Below are 19,775 nucleotides of genomic sequence, written 5' to 3'. Positions count from 1 at the left end.
TAGCTTTTAACTGTTAAAGTATATTTAAAATATCCTTGATAACTTTTATTATGGGGTTGAGATGTTAAATAATGAAAACCCCAAAATCAACTCCATGCTGAGGAAACAGGAAACTATTTAATCAAGCTGGGCTCTTACATTGACAATAGAATTACGGTTGGTATCAACTAACATACATTATGCCTCTGAGGCAGGGAAATTGTGCTGGCTCCACTTTCAGATGGGCATAGGAACTGAGATTAGTTACCAAATGTGAATTACAGATGGAAACTGGTATTTAATATGCAGCATGGTGCTTTCAGAAACCTGCCTTCCTCCTCTGTCCTCACTCCTCATCTACTCACCCATCAGGACAGTTGTAAAGTCAGTGAGACACGGCATGAAACAGCTGATGGAAACCTGCACAGCAAAGCATGTGTAAGTACAGGCACACCTCAAAAAATTACACTGCTTTCCCATATCCACCACATTCCATGGATACCTCAAAGAGAAGAACCCTTTCTCATTCTCCCAAGTTCAGAGCTGTACAACAAAGGACCCAGTCACAGAGCAAGTTAACTGCAAGGGAATTGCATCCCAGGGAAATTCAAGCCTCCAAGTAACGGGGTGAACTACTCATGGCGTTCTTCTCCTGGGTCAGGACCACTCTGCATATCTTCTTAGCACCCAGAAAACCTACTACTGTCAGGGGACAGACTTTGCTGCCTTGCTGCCTCAAGGAAGAGGAAAAGATGACAGGCGAAAGCATTCCTTTTCTGAGAAAAGCATGCTGAAAAACTTCTGTGAGCACTGGAAAAAAATACCTATGGACAAGGGAGAATGCTCTGGTTTTCTGCCATTCTGGCTGCATTTTATTCTGTCAAGCATGAAGAGAAATACGCATCATGTTTTCCATATAAAAAATTTGCAGTGTTTGTCCTCATGCTAAATGCAGTTCTGGCCTGCAGTGCCGAAGAACTCCTAGTAATATTTACACAACCACAGAATCAGAGGAATGGTGCATTTAAAAGGACTGCAGCTGTCACACAAAAGACGACACACATAGTAGTGCATTTAAGAACATGCCATTTTTTTCACTAATTATACATTTTGGACACTACTGAAGAGATTTCTCTTAATGGCTACCCTGCAAACAGCTGGGATATTCATTTAGAGCTGTTCCTAAGGAAATACACTTCTCTGGAGTCTGAGAGTCTTCACAGCATGGTTCTTTCAAACACATATTTAAGCGGAGCTTAAAGCGTTACATGCTTTGCATAACAGATTAATATCACAATTCGAGAAATACTGCGGTAGTGCATTGTGGTGCTTTATTAGTGTTAGACATGCAATATTTATTTAATGAACAGAAATGAAAATATTAAGATAACATTTTAATCAAATTAAAGGAGTTGAAGTTGCAACAATGAAACAAAAAAAGTTTTTCATGCATTCTAAGTTTATAGTTTTCACATGTGCATATAGTTGTGATTCTGTACCATTATTTAATGTAGACAAACTACCATTGATTGCACGAGACGAAAATCAACTCTTAAGTTATAAGTAATGTTCATATCTTTTACAGACTTCCTATATAACCTGGATCTTCAGCTTTTTGGAGTATGTTGTAATACAAGACATCTGGAAGCTTCTAAGATGAATAGGAATGGCTCTACCATTTGTAACATCCAGTGGCTTCCTCCATGTAAAAATTATGAAAGATAAAGCAAATGCCCACCATGCCTTAGGAGACCCATGACTTCAGAAACAGATCTCAACAGCCTTCATAAACAGATTAAAGTGCTACCTATTGCATATTAAATACTTCCAGTGACTGTATTTACATTTAGAAGTTATAAATCCCTGAAAACAGGGTTTCATACTGAAAGTGCTGACAGACCCTTAAATCTAGCATCATCAACACAGCAGTGCTATAATCCTTCACCGTGGACTTCAAACAGAGGAAGTTAGTCAACATGCTTCAAATATCACCATTTTAAAAGCCCACAGCTAATGCTTCTATCGTATCTACAACAGTAATGGATACATAAAGAGCAAAAAAGCATGAGCTTACTTTACATACTTGATATAGGACAATAATTTTTCTTTAAAGCTGGAAGTGTAAACAAACCTCCAGTGCAGCAGTAAACATATTAAGACAGCAGTTCTGTTTGTTTTAAGATGCATGTAAGAAAGGGGCATCCTGTACAGAAAGAATTGCAGCCTAGTACCTAATGAGCATGATTTTCATTAGGTCCCCAAATCATGAAACCTTCCTAAATGCAAGGCAACATTTTCACAGCTGGAAAATTACAAATAGTTCTTGATACAGAGCCAGCAGCAATAAATGTAGTTATGTATAATCTAGGGAGAATGCTACATTCATTAGTAGGTGGAAAACCAAGCTAAACATAAAATACAGCAGCAAGAGGTAACATACATAAATATTAAACATCCTTCTGGAATGGCAGAAAGTTTATATTACTTACAACATTAAAGTATGGCCATGATATTTGTTCTTTAAAGTAAGTAAAATACATGGCTATGAGCAGAGGTGTTCAAAGGATAACTTCAAAGTACAGTGTGTGCATGGATGAACTTAAATGCTAATTTTTGAGAGAAGAAATCAAAATAATGTAGAGATATCCAAAAGTTTCATCCCTACATTTCAAAGGGCAAGAAAGACTGACTGTAAGTGGCATGTTATTGTGGTTTTAAAATGATCTACAAGAAAGTTTACAATTTTATCCTATGGCAGAAACAGAATTTCCTTTGTTTGCAACATATAAATGACTCTGTATGAAATGTTTTCATTCAAAAGCTGCATGGTTCAAAAAATACGCTTGGGGTGAAGATGCTTTGCAAAAATAATCTCAAAATATAGAAAAATGTTAAAATTTTCTTTCTAAGCAGAAAATTACATGCATGTAATCTTTCCAGAATTGCTCCAAAAGTAGCCTGTATCTTTAGTTGTAAGAACTCTATAAAAATATTTTCATAGTTGTAAATGTCCCATTCTGCCTCTCTTAGTAACTTTACCTTGTCCTAAATTGCATTTGTCATTCTCCCCTTTTTCTTGACAAACTGTTAGAAACAAAAGGTGCTTTTATTCACTTACAGATCAGATAAAGACTAGATAGCACATTCAAAGCTTCACTAAATTTCTCCACTAATGCACAAAAATTGATCTTTTCGCTACCTTTAATCTGCTTATCGTTCCTGGTATGCAAATATGTCAAATGATCTGCTTTTAGTCAATTATGCAGTTTGATATTCTACATTTACATTCTAAAAGGAGTGATTTCAGAGGTGCTAAATATAGTAGAGTTTCATTTTAATAATTATAAGTTGGCTCGCAAGTGAAAAGTCATTGGAGCATATTCTCTGGTTAGTTTATTTGTTAAACCCCATTGGTGTGTATGATTCAATCATCGGAGATACTACAGATGGTCTCATACCACTTAGTTTGAAAATGACTGTGGAATTCAAAACAATTGCACAACACTTCCCCATTAACAATATGAGAAAACCACTTGCTTTGGCCAAACATTTGAAAATGTTTAAGATCTTTTATGGAAATACTGAGTAACTGAAATACATCTTGGTGTAATTAGGAAATTAAAATCTAATTGAGTGCAAAACCTAACTTCCAACAGTAAACGTACCATAATGTAGTACATAACCTTTGGCACTTTGTATATATTACAATAAATTTACAGTAATTTAGATCTTAAGTGGGTCAAAAGAACATTCACGTGGTTTATGAGGTACTGGACTTGATAAATCCTTAGGTTGTCAAAAGAAAGGTTACCTGATAAGTGGGCCCGTTGCTGCGCTGCAAATGTCTAAATGCAGAGCACTACAATTAGGTGGGGCTTGAATCACTCAGGCTCCATCCAGGCACAATGATCTATGCTAAGGGATCCCAACGGTGGGCTGGGAACACTCAAACTGCATATGTTTTAGGGACATAGCACTAGGGAGATGGGAGGTAGTTGCTAAAAAATAATAATAATGATAATAAAAAAGAAAATAAAAAGAAGAAAGAAAGAAGAGAAGAAGAAAAAGCCAAGTATGAGTAAATGAAATCTGAGAACAACTGTACAAAGATGTACTTTTTTCTAACAGGAATAATTCTGTGCTGTCATACAATACTAACATTATCAAAAGCATTCAGATAATAGAACTTTTCCAACTTCTCCAGGTCATAATTATTCAAGATATTACTGTTTTTTGTGGTTTTAAAAATGAAAACATATTTAGATCTTTTACAACAACAAAAAATTGGAATTTAATTTTAGAATTTTTTTCCTGCCCAGCAACAGTGATTACATGGTGTTATAAGAAAAAAACCCAAACAGATCAGGTGTAGAAAAATAAGAGGAGGAAAAGACAGACAGTTCTCTATTCTCTGTACCTTATTTTAATATCATCTTACTGTTTCACAGCAACAGAGAATCCAATTGAGACTCTCAGGAAGAAAATTAAAATATCTATTTATGTTAATATTGTGAGGATTCTTCTCCTATAGTATTTTCCCATTATACATTCATCACTATATTTTGTCAATTTACTGAATAACAGATACCTTTTTCATATGTCATTTTACAATTATTAAATGATCAGGAAGACATTTACTACATTCTTTCACTTGCCTCAGTGAAAACTGACTTTTAGAAGTACTTACACACATACAGATTTTTTTTAAATCAAAAGCCTTTCTAAGTACTTTGTATGTCTTTAAGCAACATAGCCTATTTCTAAAGGCATATACTTCCTTGTCATAAGATTAAAAAAAACTAAGACAGATATGTATCATGTAAAACTCAACCTTAAATTGAGTCAGTTATGTATTTTTTGAATTATGTCTATTTAAGTCACTCTGTTCATTTCTCCTACATTTTCACTGTAGCAGACTTTGATTGAACAAAGTATTCATATCTTTATTCCATACTTTCCTCCAGTCCTACCTCCGACTCTATTAACACTGTTCAAAGTACTTTAACATATAAAAAGGCATGCAATAACTTCATACAAAAAAGATCCTCAAAACAACCTTATGTCATGAGCTCACTACCAAAGTTCAATAATTATACACAAAATTCAGCATTTAAGTGTAAAATAACTAACTCCAGCATGTGCCATTACTGGAATGGCATGGTATTTTTTACACTGTTATACAAAAAGCACATTGTATAGAACACAGCATTTACTCTGCAAGGACTGTGCATCACTGTTTTCCTCTAATATGTGTAGAACAAACTACATTCCATTGCAACAAACCACATGTAGGTTTAGTGAAGTGTACTACACTGGCTTGAAAACAGTGGTCTTGATGGCATGCTGTAATATCAGAATCGATATATTTGCATAATACCAATAATCAGTCAAGAAAACATTCATAACAGCACAGGCTTCCCAGTTGAAACTGCCACATGGTGAACACTAAGCTATTACATAAACTGCATGAACATATTTAATGTGTATTATTAACTGTACCATAACCATTCTGTACCTAAAGGTGTTCTCAAAAAGGAAAAATAATAATATTCAGGTAATCTAACAGAATATTAATTTTGGCAGTCCCTGCTAGTGTCTGGAGTAAAAAACAAACAACCCCCCGCCCCGTGCCATAGTCCTGTCCTCCCTTGATTCCTGAAATTTCTTAGGAGAAAAGAAATAAACAGAAGTTGAAAAGTTAATGTGTGATTTCCTTCCACTACTGTATTCAGCAGAAAGTACCATCAAGTATTGCTGTCTCAGCTTTTGGAAAATTTGCCAGCTTTTCGAGAAGGTTCATATGGCACTCTGAGAATACTAGGTGTTTCTTCCATTACTCGTACAAGAAGATTATCAATGTAATCCTCAAGTTCACGAATATGGGTGTCCTTCTTCTTAAGTTGCTCTTTATGCTTCACCAGCTCCTGCAAAACCTCTTCGTAAGTAAGGTTACGGTATCCTGCAGTGGCGTCAAAAGGATTTCCATCCTACAGGTAAGTTTAAGAAAAACAAGAGATTTTATTAAATAGTTCAGTGTTCTGGACAAATTGATGGGTTATCGCTTTCCATATGTTTCTCACATGCACCTCTTGACAGAAGCAACTTTCCTTAGGCAACACACCTCCATTTGCTCTAGAGCTCTTCCCTCCAACTCCCCCACTGGAGCAGACAACTGGAGACAGGTTGCCCAGTTCGAAGTTTCCCAAACTGTCATCTCAGAAAAAAATACCGTTCTCAGTGAGATGTATACACCGTCAATGACCGTACCGATCAGTAAGCACAAGAACAATTAGCAGGTTCACTTTGGGAAACCTTCATTACAGAAGAACAAGAGAAAGAGCCCTGAGAATTCAAGTCCCGCTGTAACTCTCCCAAGTTCTCGCCTTTTGAGTGTATCACAGCAAAACATTTACTTAGCTTTAAATGACATCAGCCCTCATCTGTCTTTCATATTGTATTTTTAGTCATCAGTGGTTCTCCAGGCCTTGGCCAAGATCATGTAACAAAACTTTTCGATTTAAAATTTTAGGTGAAACTAAAAGGCTGCATCTTGTTTGAACCAGAGCACTTACGACAGAAATGTGTACTACTGAAAGAGCCTGCTTGCCTGCTTGGATGCAGGAGGGGCCCAGAATTAAGCAGTAGGGAAAACATAATTGTTTCTGTAAAAATTTCTGACAACTCAGCAAATGCAGGTATTAGCAGAGATGGACAAATTAGTCCCCTTAACAAAAGGCAACAAGTGATCCAAAATACTATAAACTACAATGTCTTATTCTGTGTCAAGATTAGCTATGACTTCAAGTAACCAGATTATGAAAAATTTGGAAATGCTTAATTGAGAAAAAGATTGTGAGATTTGGGTTATAAAAGTACTAGCACAGTTAGACATGCTAAGCAAGAAGTTTTATCCGATTCAGAAATGGAGACATGTGGAAGATACAGAACCTCTAATTAAGAAAAATAATCTAATCTTTCAAATTCTGCACCTCTAACAGGGCAGAAGAAGAACACAAGATAGCTTTTGTTTACAGTAGAAACTTGTCATTAAAAATAATAAAGCTTGCACAGCTACCAAGCACAAACAACACAGTAAAGTCATATTAATTCCCTTTCCATGCTCCATTCCTTTTCTTTCCATGCAGCTCCATATTTGCACATTGGCATATGCTGAATCATTAAAATACACGTGAGCAAAGTTTTCAAATAAGCCTAATTAAAGATGATGGTGCAATAGGCTGAAGTATGACAGCTCAGTCAGCCCCTCTCCATCAATTATAGTACAGTAGGTCTCAAAAATATGTGCTTTTAAGGGTTTCTCACTACATTTGAGATATTTAATGTCACATTTATGTACCTGTATTCAGTATTTGAAACCTACCAAGTTACAAGACTGTAAGTGATCAATAACTCCCACTTTATTAAAACAGTTAACTTGAAATTTATAAATCGGTAATTGATTTCCAACAAGTATAGAAGAGATAACTATACTTCACTTTGTGGTCATTGTATTTTTAGCACACTTTCTTCTACAAGATGGAAATAAAATTTTCTCTTTATGGTACTAAATTTTTAAATAAGATTATTAACACTTCCATGTCTAAAACACAGTGTTTCCCTAATTTTCTGATTTGACAAAGGAACAGGAATTAAGAGGCAATGATGTCTTCGATTATTATATAAACTTTACTGGAAAATTGTGCGTAATACATATGCTTTAAAGATGTTTTGTCATACACATGCTCCATATAGATCTTGAGGGGGGGGGGAGGGGGGGGAATAACCTATCACATTAATTACACAAGAAAACTCCAGTTAAAGGATGTTAGGACTTGGAAATAAAGCTTGTTAAAGAAGATTTTAAATGTTCCGTTTGAGCAAATAAGCGATACTTGAATGTGCAAGGAACAACTATATCTTTACAAAAACAGATACTAAAATTTTGATAAAAAACATTAATCTTATAATGAATTATTAAGGGAAAAAAATTCTGAATCATAAGCTGTGCGAAGAATGACTGTCTCAGCTACAGAATATTACTGGGGTACACGCTGACAGCCAGAGGAAACGGACTTAGATAAAATGAAGGCTTGGCAATTTCTGATCATCTCTTTATTGTTCTAATGAGGAATTCTGCTCTGGGAATACCATCTAAGCTACTTTCACATCTTTTGTCCTACTTAGTTCATCTTCCTTTCAGTTCTTAATTAGGCCTTAAAGAGCTCACACCGCCCTTTCAACTGGCTACTGCTCCCATTTAAACACTGCTTTCAGAGACAGGTGTTGGCACCAGAGTAGAAGACATACAAACATAATTACTAAATGTGATGCACAAGGAAGAAATATAATAACTTGGTGAGGGCTATTATTGCAGAACCTAATAATAAATTACTTCGAACACCTTAGAAAGCAATCTTGAATATTTGAAAAAATAATAATCAAATGGTTTAATTCAAAACTATGGTTGAGATATATTTTCTTCTCCACCTAATTTGTATTTTGTATTAAATGAGCACCACCTCATAATCCTACAACTGACATTTAGGATAGCTGGTATTGCAAAACAAAAATCATCAAGGATTTCTTTTATCACCTTTAAATCCTTTAAATAAAACAATTCACATCTTATTTCTTAAAAGAATTAAACAGATGCTTTTACCAGCAATAAATTACATGATTTGAGGTAGTGTATTTGCAAGCACATAGAAACTGTAATTATGGTTACTTTACAGACAATAGCTGCTAAGTTGAATCAATTTTTTTGATGTCGCTTTTTGTCAGAGATTAAGTAACCGCCTGGTAGAATTCAGTTTACTATCTGATCAAAGGCAGCCTTCATATACTCTGACATCTCCCACCAGTTAGTTACATTATAAAAACTTGGGCATTTACAATAACATCAAATGTTATTACAATGCATTTACATAAACCAGAAAAAAACCCAAACAGTACAAAGTCATATTTGCTTGTGAAACTTGTTTTCTATATATTTTAAAGATTGAAAACAAACCCACTTTTAAAGATTTTATCTATTCACAGAACAAATTCTAGTAAGACTGTATTTTCCTCCAACAAAAGACGCTGCATAGGAAATCTGTGGATTTTTTTTTGTCTTTTCTTAGTACACAATTTATTCTAGGTTCTTTTAGAGTCAAAAAAATATTTTGAGTAACAACTTCAGGTATTTCTTTTTTTAGTGTTTACTGAGAGGCTGTTCATTTATTATTTTGCATTATTACTCCTATAATGTATGAGTTCATTACTTACATTTTGATTTGCCATTTAAAGACTGTCTTTAGGTCTCCAACTATAGTGACAGAAAACTCCTGTTAGGTCAATTAATACATCACTGCCTAATGCAGAGTTCCTCACCTGACTACTACCTCTAGAGTCATCCGAAATACCCCAAAGCAACAGTTCTCTCTTTTACTTTGTGTGCAAACATCTGATATTTCCCTTCTTCTCTACATCATCATACCAGAAGTACACTAGATAGAGTGTAAAACTCTCCTTTACTTCCAAATTTAAATTAAGCCTGTAATTTCCTAATTAGATTTTCTGGATATGTCAAAAGAAAAAACAAAACCCCCAACATTTCCTTATGAGAGGTTAAACAAGATTAATAGCTTATCCTGTGTCAAGTGCCAATTAGTTGGCATTTACTGATGGCTTTCCATAATACCTCATAACTCACCATTGTTTTCCTGAGGTCTTCAATGCCAGAAGGATTTGTATTAAAACTGTGGAAAAAAAACCAAAACCCCAAATATTAGCGGTGCATACTTAGCTGACAAAAACATCTACCAGAAGACACTACTGAATGAGGCACATAGCTGTAAAATATTTAATATGATTGTTTTCTTGACTTGTTGAATTCAGGAAAAGTAGGGAAATATTCAAAGTTAATGGAAATTTTAATATATTAGTTGTTCATACTTTTTTGTATTTTCCATATTCTTTTTGTCATAAGATTTTAATAATTAAGAAATGCAAGAAAGGGTATTACTGATTAGGCTTCCCTAGCTCTTCTCTTATCTCTAGACTTACCTTGAGCTTCTAAGCAAAAAGTGGCACTTTAAATGAAATAGACTGGAAACAGGGATGAGATTGTTAACAAAACCCCTGCAGACTAGCATGTATTCCCAGCTTTCATGGCAGCTGCTAGAGGAGTAAGGTTTTTTAGAAATTCCAGTGTGATCATCAGCTCAAGCCAGAGCTGAAAAGCCATCTTAGGACAGCACCATTTGCTCCATACTTCAAACTGAGTAAATAATCTATTATTTTATAAACCTAGCAATTATCCCACATATCCAAAAACCAAAGCGGTTTCACGATGTTGTTGCGTTGAGATTTTTTTCTTCCTCAACTGCAAAAGTGCAACTGATATTGATAAAAACAGCCATTGTCTACGTGTCAGGCCTACTGGTGTCTCAGGTCGCTGTAATTATTAGCAAGTATCTTCAAAAATCAGTGCTGCTATGCTCTTATGTACTTGCTACAGCAAGTTTGGAGAGAAAACAAACTCTCAAAATGTGTTTAGAATTTTGATATCTCCCACAAATACTATTTACTTGGTAGCATCACAGCAGACATTCTTTCACACGACAGAAACTACTAGGCAGACTGCATGTACTGGCTGTCACGGGTGGCATTTGACTGAGAATAATGCAAAAAGTTACAAAAATATATTTACACTTTCTTATTATTTTAAAGGCAGTTTAAAGTAAGGAACATGTATTTTGTGACTGTTCATCGCTCTGCTATCTGAATTTATAAGCCATATATTTCATGGTATAGAAGTGGAAAGGACATAATTTACAAATGCATATTACATAAAATATAAAACCTGATAAAAAATGTTTACAATTTTTTTTTACATTAGAATTTTTATTCTGTACATTATTTTTCATTTCCAAAGAAGGCAGTTTTTTTGCTCATAGAAAAGTCTTGGGAACGATCTGCTGGACTGAGGATATTGGATAAAGATTGGATTACACCAACAGTCACAACTAGAAACCAAGAGGTGTCTGACAAATCAAGTTCTGGCTAATTCCCATTATACCTGTTTGTAACAGTGATCCGCAGCAGCCTGCTTAGTTTGCTGGAGACCAGTTTTGAATGAGGGGCCTCTTTCATCGGGTATTGTCTAAAAAGCTAAAGGCAGGAACCCTCCCTCACAGCCCGCCTTTTAGTTTCACACTGATGTGTCAAACACATGATGAACTTGCTTCATTCATGACTGCCTTTCGTGATCCGAGTACAAAAAAAAAAAAAAAAAAAAAAAGAGTTAACTGAACTGGATCGAATTAGCTTGGTGAAAACCAAGAATGTCTCTATTTAACGAAGTGTGGCGTTAATTTGGGATATCTTTCTTTTGGGACTGTTTCCTCATGTTAGACAAGATATAGAATAATACAGCCTGACTGCTCAACTGAGTGACTTTCTGAAAGGTTAAAAAAGCAAGAACTTTCATTGCCTTGAATGACTTTATAGTTTCTGTGATATAAGTTCTAGGCCTCTTTTTTCATAGCAGCAGCTTAAAAGAAAAGCAGCAGTTCTGACTATGAAAAGTTACGTTTGAAAATTAGAAATATAAATCACTGGCAATACAGCCTAATTTTATTTATTTTTTTTTTCAGCTAAAAAACCTGCAATTGTTTCTCTAACGTGGACATTTTAACTGCAATTACGAAAGAGCACATCTGCGTATTTTACATGAAGCAATTTGAATATACTTGCAAAAAATGAAAAACTATTAAACCAAATATTCCCCAATAAAAACCCAAACCCCATGAATACCTTTACTCATAGTTTAAAGAGATACGTGGAAAATTTACTGTTTCTCAGGGAAGAAACAGGTGCTGAGATTGCATATAACATTTTTAAAAATCAGATTGTCTGCCTGTAAGGTGGGAGCTCCACGGCCCCACTGAGCCCCACAGGGTTTCCTGCCAGTGCTTCCAGACCGAGGTGAGCGTGAGCAGATGCAGGCTCTCACTGTTGCACCCATAACTCACTGTCCAAGGACCATGTAATACCTCAAAAGAAAATACTGTAAAATTATGAATGCGTACATTTGGGGGAGTTGCATGTTTGGTGTACTGAAATTCATGAAAGTGTTTATGTTTTAATTTAAATTTCATCACAATAATATACCCCTAAAGCTACCATCTCACTTGATTACTGGTAACAGCTTACAGAAAACATGCCTCTAGGACTACAGCCCACATGCTGTACAACCATCGTAAGCCTCCTTTGAGCAGCCGTTTTCTTGACTTCGTAAAAGCATTCCGAAATCACTGATCTAAGCAATTATAAAAAATAATGTCATTTTTTTACTGTTACAATCACAGTTCATACTGATAGTGCTAGTTATAGTCCCATCTCTGTTTTTTCCCCAGGGTTTGATAAATTGGCAGGGAACTTTTGCTATGGAAGCGCAAAAAAACTATTCATAGCTTGGGAAAAAAAGTTTCTCTTTTTGGGTGTTGGTTTTTTTTTTTTTTTTTTTTTGAGTGCAGTTCATTGTGAACAGCGATTGCAAAAAACTGGCACTGTGGGATTCTACAATTATTGTTTCTCAGTTATGCCCAAACTAAATTTGCTCAGTTTACAAGTAAAAAGATTTTTCTTTTCTAACAAATGGACTTTCTGCCAACTCACTCTGAGAACTACAGTCAAACCGAGTTTCTCTGGCTCATCGTCATTAACGCTGTGTAACTCCCAGGTGCGGTTATGTCTGAGTCTAACACCCTCCCACGGACATATCTTTCAACCGACACAAACTGGCCTGACTACTCCTCCTCCTGCTCACTGAAAAGAGTTCATCCACCTTCCTGCTTCGGTGTCCCTCATCATCTCAAGAAAGCAAGCATCTTCTACCTTTCCCACTTACCCAGACAGCACAAGCAGCCCCCCTCTCCACCACCACCGAGTCTTGTATGCCTCAAGGTTATATCCCAGGTCCTATAATGATTTTTAACAGTTTTGTCTCTTACAACTACTAAATGTTCATTCACTCCAATCACCTTTGAGAAAGTTAGGAAATAGCCACAGGGAAGTAAATCACACCGGCACAGATTCAAAATCAGCTGCAGTACAACCAGGGAGGCGACGCTGACCATGCAAGCCACCAACTCCTACATCGCCCCCCTACCCCACTATAGGTAGAACCGACTCCTTCGATCTAGTACAGCAAACAGTCACATCCCCCATTTCACTCATCTGGAAATTCAATTGGTTTCCTTAACAGTTACTTTATATCAGATATTTTTACCAGATTAAATTATATCCATTACTTAGTTGCTTGGGAAGTAACTTCCTTTATATTACATTTTTACTGAATAATAAATAAAGTTTGTCGGAATTTCTGGGGTTTTAGTAGTTTGGATTTCAGTTTAGGTTATCTGAGATGAGAACCCTTTCCTATGGCTATGTTGCTATGGGGAAAAAAGTGATGAGAAATAAAAATAGTATAAGAATAATGAAGACAAACATACTGCAATGCTGATTCTGTACAGTGTTTTGAATGACTATTTCATAATCATAGCAAGCATATTATTTTATACTTTCTTATTTTCCCTATTTAAATATATTTCATTAGAACCACATTAAACTTACTTTTTTTTCATAACACCTATTTTTTATGAGGCAGCTAAATACTGCCGTTACGTGTCGATTAATTGCAGCTTGTATAGAAACTTCAACACAGTGGAGACGAGCGTAGGATGTATCACAAGCTCAAGTTTATGAATGCAGCTTGTAATTTTGTCTTTTGAAGTTTAATGGTAGTTATCAACATTCAAACATTAGGTCTAGTGGTTGCTTAAATATTTAGCTTCTAAATGCCCAGAGATTAAAACAATGTTTAAAAAAATCTCTGCTCTAAGTGATTTAAATGTTTTAGTGCCTGAACCATTTACTCTGACAACATTATGAATGGGAGTCACACTCCTAAATTATGCTGTATGGAAAGCATAGTTTCTTAAGGAGCAAAAGCATTTTACTTATCTTTTGCTATTCATATCAGTTATATGATCATTGTACCGTATACTAATAGAAATTAAAACTAGGATATTTGCATTAATCATTACTATTCAAAGTATTGAAATCTTCTATGTTAACTTGACATCCTGTAAAATATCCACTATATCAATAAGCTCAGTGTGAGTTTTTAGTTTTTTTTCCTTTAATATGGAATGTCTCTGAACAGGCAATTAGCAAAGCTCTACCATGTTCATTTTCCATCGGAGTTGCAATATTACTATTTCTCAGTCTTTGGACTGATTCTTATTACAGTGCTTATGCATTTTTCTTTGAATTCTCACAACACATATCAAAACCTTAAAATATTAGGATGCAATTCGAGTTATTACCAATGTACTAGAAAAACAAAAGAAATTAATAAAATCAGATACAGTTAATGAAATTCAGAAACTTTGCTTTCCATAGAATATTATTAGCCTGCTGTGTCTGGCAATGCAGACATCACTTTATACTCTGAGAAGGAATGACTGTCATGTCTGGCAGCTAAGCAAGTATGGAGTAAGCATATTACCATTTATTTCACAATCAGATTCTGGGGAACATCACTTAAGACACTTCACTATATAAATTGTCCTGCTGTCAAGCCATGTTCCATGGCCTTCTGGAGTTTGTGTAACCCCAGGAGGACACAAAAGGAGTATCAGGTTTTGTTGCTATCACTCCATTTTCTTAACATTACCATAAAGTCTCATGCCAGGAGTTAAGAAACTGGACCAAACCCGCTGAACTTTGAACATAAGGCACACTTCCCTTGCAAATAATTTTCTCAAACTACACATGCTTTACACAGACTTCTCTGGAAATGGTCTGTTCATGAGTATACTGCTGCACTCTACAGAGCCCTTTAAAGATGGCAGACGTTTCCGTGAGATAAAGAACGTACAGTCTCAGAATACAGGGCTTGATAATGGTCCTGAACAATACACACTTCAAGGAAGCAGCCTTTTCTCTTGTGGCTCACATATATTTCACATTTAGTGCAGTAGAAACACAACCATGCAACTACCTAGAAGCACAGCAGCTTTGAGTTAAAACAACTCAAAAGAATTTAACAAAATTTTAGCTTTATGTATGAACACCTTCATTTTGAAAACAGATACGAATCTGAATCCACAACAAGCTGGTGACCAGTTCTGAAGCGGAGACAGATCAAGGGAAGTGGAGGCATAGAGGGCTGCATTCATGAGCTCTATCAGAATGCTAGCCTTTTCCTTCCAAAAATATAAGTATCTTAAAATAATGGCACTTGTACTTGCACACTGCTGGACGCATTACTTGTGCAAATTCTTTTACTATTCAGGACTTACAAGACATTCTAAAATCAAAACCGATCTCACACAGTGTACTCAACTGAATTTTAATTAAAGTTTCTGGAAACAAACAACAACAGTTTTACATAAAATGTTAATATTTTAAAGCATATAAATATTCCTCCTTTCACTAGGCTGTTGTGCTGTGGTTAAAAAACTAATGAAGTTTTATTCTCAAGAGACCACTAAAGAACTGTTATACTAAAAGTTGTGCCAGCACTTCCATAAGAATACCTTAGTATTAGAGATCTGTAAGTCAACCAAAAAAAAAAATCACAGAATCATTTAGATTGGAAAAGACAATCAACCCTAAAGTAAAATTTTATATTGAAATTTCCAGAAACGTTTTTAAATGCTTAAAAAAAATAACATTAATTTTGTCTTCTTATAATGAAATAGGAAAAAAAGAAGTGCATCGGTTTTACATAGCTTCTGCATTTATCAACAAAGAGGCTGCATATAACTATTTAATATTTTTTTTCTTTTAAGAAAATAGAACAGGCAGTGCACTTCGCATTGGTAGAGATAATAATCTTTGTGCATCCACTCAAAAAAAAATTCACATGCCATAATGTGCACCAACAGACAATGAAAGCTTGAAAAAAACGTTGTCATGCAGCCAGCAGGATGAACTTTGCAACTTTGAAAACAACGTTCCTGAAACGGACAACTAATTAGGAGTAAGTGATTGCTGGTGAAGAGTCTGCAAAAGTCAAGATTAATACTAGGTATTCCTATAATATCTATCTAAGAATGGGTTGTTCCAACCCACTCCAGTAATGTCCCAAATACTGTGACCACTGCTTTGTAGTAGCTTTGCAAAAGATTTCATTCTTCTCTCATGACATGCAGCAGTCCTGGCAGAACAGACTAAGAATCCTTTCATGACTTCTGCTTGTTCTGTAGTTCCCCCTTACCTTTCACATGCCAGTAATGTGTTTATTTTGCTGAAATAACGCTTTACTGACAGCTTTACCACACTGAATTAACAAATTTTAACAGTCTACAGTATAATTAAAGCACTGTCATAGCCTATCAATACTGTACCTAGACTATAGATAATCACAGTTGACTAGACATAAGTCTAGTCAAATTTCAGCAGAGAACTGACAAAAATTCATTTCAGGAAAAGCAATGCAGAAGTACACTGCTCTTAAAGACAGGCTAACACAGACAGGAGCAACAAAATTCTGAAAATATCACAGTTCACCTGATGTCATTTTTTCACTAACAGAAATAAATACACGTTAAAATGTCAGAATAGACTTTATTACTCTAGCAAACAAGCAATTAAAAGTTAGAGATCAACATTTTTGAACAAGGCACATGAAAATTAAAAATAGGGGAAGTTGCACGGTAAACTGGAAAAGGATGACCTACTTGGTAAAGAAATACACAGTCATTTCAACCCTTTGATCTGACCAGGCAACTGCTGGGGTTCACTCCAATGTAGCCGTGGCCAGTAACTATGTCTCTGGCACATTGTATGGAATAGGTGAGACTGAAACCATTTAACAGTCATTTATCTTTGATGAAGTTATTGCTCTAATAACTTCTCTTCACTGTGGTTTAAGCTAACAGGTTTTACTTTACAATGGCAGTTGACTACAGACAGGCACCTGCTCTACTAACAGCTCAACAGACAAGCAGTAACCTAGAAAGTCAGAGCAAAACGATAATTTTGCAAAAGCTTTTCTAACTAGTTAACTGTCACACATAGAAGATTTTAGTATTTGCTGAAATGTTAACAGATGTCAGCTGTTCTTTCGACTTTAATACGATCTGAACACACTGCGGTTATCAAGAGCCTCATGTTTTCATGGCACCTCACTTGTTTGTTTTTTTCCAAATCTAGTAATGAACATATCAAAATGCAGAGACATTGCTTATTTCAAACATTACATCCATAGGGAAAAATGAAACTGCAGATACTAATTTGTTTGGAACAGGCAACATTGGAGAGGCAGGCAGCTCTAACAGCTACGTGTGATGACAGTATGAGGGAGAGGCTGAAGAAAATAACCACATTCAGAAATGTATTTCTGAATTTGTAGACAAAGCAGAAAGATCCAAAATAGGTGAGTTTGAGGGTTGGATTGAGTTTTTGGGGTGGTGTTGGTGTTTGTTTGGGGTTTTTTTAGTTGCAATTTTTAAAGTAAGCTGAAGCAATAAAAGAGCACAGAAAAAAATAAATACTATTGTTACATAAATAAATATTGTTACAGTGAATCCTAGTAAGATACACGTCACTTTCTCCTCCACTATTCCATCTTCCACACTGCTTAGAATGCAACATACTTTTTGCCAGATCTTGAGATAAAAGCATAACCAGTATGTAGACACAAGCTTTATCTTCTTTTCTGTAAGTTTAACAGTACTTAGGTCATGGAAGTGCCACTTTAAAGGGTTTTTAAAATGCATTTCTCTGTATATTTATACATATATGTATACACAGACACACGCTTACATATAAAGTTTCTTAGAAAGCTCCCAAACATCTATCAATTCAGTTTCCCAGATCTGGAACTCGATCAGACTAGTAACAACCTGTCAGCTTTAAATATTGGACTATTTGTTTCCCTGTGTCCAGTGCCTAAGATCTTGTTAATTACCTAAACTCTCTTTCTGTAGGTCTTGTTAATTACCCGTCTCCTGTCTCAGAGGACCTTGTTAATAACTTGTACAATCTCTCTAAAAAGGTCCTAATAACACATTAAAATTAAAGATGCTTTTCTTTTAGCACTTGTCAAGTGGTGTAAATTGAGAAATTTTCACATCAGTTTATTAGCCTACTGTAGTGTATTTTCCTAAACACAAACAATTTCAGAGAAATGATGCACAAGGTTTGGTCGTGGCACAAAACAATCTTTGTTTTCCAGGAGTACCCTCAATTTCTCTAACTGTGTTCAATACAAAAACCCACGTGGCTCCTGATTGCAAATTAACCTTGAGAGCCATGACAACAGCAGTAATTGTAAGAATGAATGCAATTTAAGATAATATTAGCTAAAAGTTTCAAAGCAGTGGATTAAGAAGTAAGAAGACAAAACTATTATTAGTAAATGCTGGTTTAAAATACTAGACATATTGTGTGCTTAAAAATTCTTCATTGGCTGTATGATATAAATCCTCTGGAACAGGTTCTGTAATATTTGCAAAAACAGCAAATTTCTGGTTTCACTGTGAGACTGAAGCATTTTTAAATTGTCAAGAAATCAGCTCATAAATATCTATATTACTCCTACACCAGACAATAACACCCCCCCTAATCTTAACACTTATGTAATACTGAAATACCATCTCTATAAACCCCTTAAAAAAAACACTAATTTCTCCACTTAGCATTCGTAAGAGGTAACAAAATATCATCCCCATTTTACAGATCAAGAGCAGGGAGACTAAGAGATTTAACCAAAGCCATAGACAAGCTTTTGCCAGAGCAGAGATTAATAGAAATTAGGGGGCCATGTTTTGTGATTTCCTGACAACTAGTATTATACACAAACCAGGCAGGTTTATTTTGCTTTTCCAAAATACTTTTTAAACCTGCCTGAAGTAAAAATAATAGATAATATTAATGAAAATAATAATTTTCAGATAATCCTGGGACAACTGTTGCTGAACCACTTCTATGTTTTCTGTACCAGCAGCTGAGAAACACGTGGAAGAGGTATTTATCATTCTTTCAATTAATAAGTAAGAGTAATTAGTGCCAGAGTATGCATACAGCCCGTCAGCACTTAATGACTGGTTGGGTGAAGGGCTCTTCAGCAACTCTATTCTGCAACTCACCTAGCCATGAGTTAGTGATGTTGTTACGAGCTGCTGCCCTGCAAATCATTACTGCTTAGTCAACATTACCAAACAATTAATTAGGATGGACTTGAGGCTAACCCAAAGCTCACTAAAGTCACTGAAAAGACTCCCACTCACTTTACAGACATAGGTTCATTGGTGCTAAGAACCTGACCTTCACATTACGCACACGGAGGAGCCGAGTTTGGTCAATGTTTTTTGAGGGTAGGGAAGAGGGTTCATGTGGGGTTTCTTTTCTTCCACTTTGCATTATCTCCAGCCTGGTCCCACAGACTGAATGCCCTTTTGTGGCTACAATGTGCTCCTGGAATACATCTTCCAGTTGAGTTTCATCAGGAAGTAATCCAGTTCACATGCCTCGGGACCATTCCATCACTCAAACCAAGTGGAGTTAACTGGGAGAACCACCTGCAAAGCAAACTCCTCATCCACAGCAGAACACTAATTTTGGACACACATTAATAAACAGATACTGCCTGGTTTACTTTAGAAACTGTATCCATCCAAAAGAGCTTAATAGCATGTTGAGTAAATAAAAAACAACTCAAAACCCAAATTCCCTGTGTATGCTTTCTGCATGCTGAATTTGTTACTCAACCTCATTTATTTTGTGCCCACAGATTT

The 19,775-nt window shown here is 35.6% G+C and overlaps 1 protein-coding gene across 1 annotated transcript in view; it reads right to left on the bottom strand.

Moving 5' to 3' along the window:
- Window positions 1-1,285: 1,285 nt before the first annotated feature.
- Window positions 1,286-19,775, bottom strand: part of RAB11FIP2 (RAB11 family interacting protein 2) — a 34,149-nt gene continuing 15,659 nt past the window's right edge. The window contains exons 4-5 of the mRNA XM_056351859.1: window positions 9,674-9,719; window positions 1,286-5,966 (exon numbers count right to left, since the gene is read on the bottom strand). Coding sequence (XP_056207834.1) covers window positions 5,739-5,966; window positions 9,674-9,719 — 274 coding nt within the window. The 3' untranslated portion in view covers window positions 1,286-5,738. The remainder of the gene's footprint in view (window positions 5,967-9,673; window positions 9,720-19,775) is intronic.

The sequence above is a fragment of the Falco biarmicus genome, chromosome 9, assembly GCF_023638135.1.
Source record: "Falco biarmicus isolate bFalBia1 chromosome 9, bFalBia1.pri, whole genome shotgun sequence".
NCBI lineage: Eukaryota > Metazoa > Chordata > Aves > Falconiformes > Falconidae > Falco > Falco biarmicus.
Note: the sequence above shows the minus strand (reverse complement) of the source record. Positions and strands in the feature narration are given on the sequence as shown.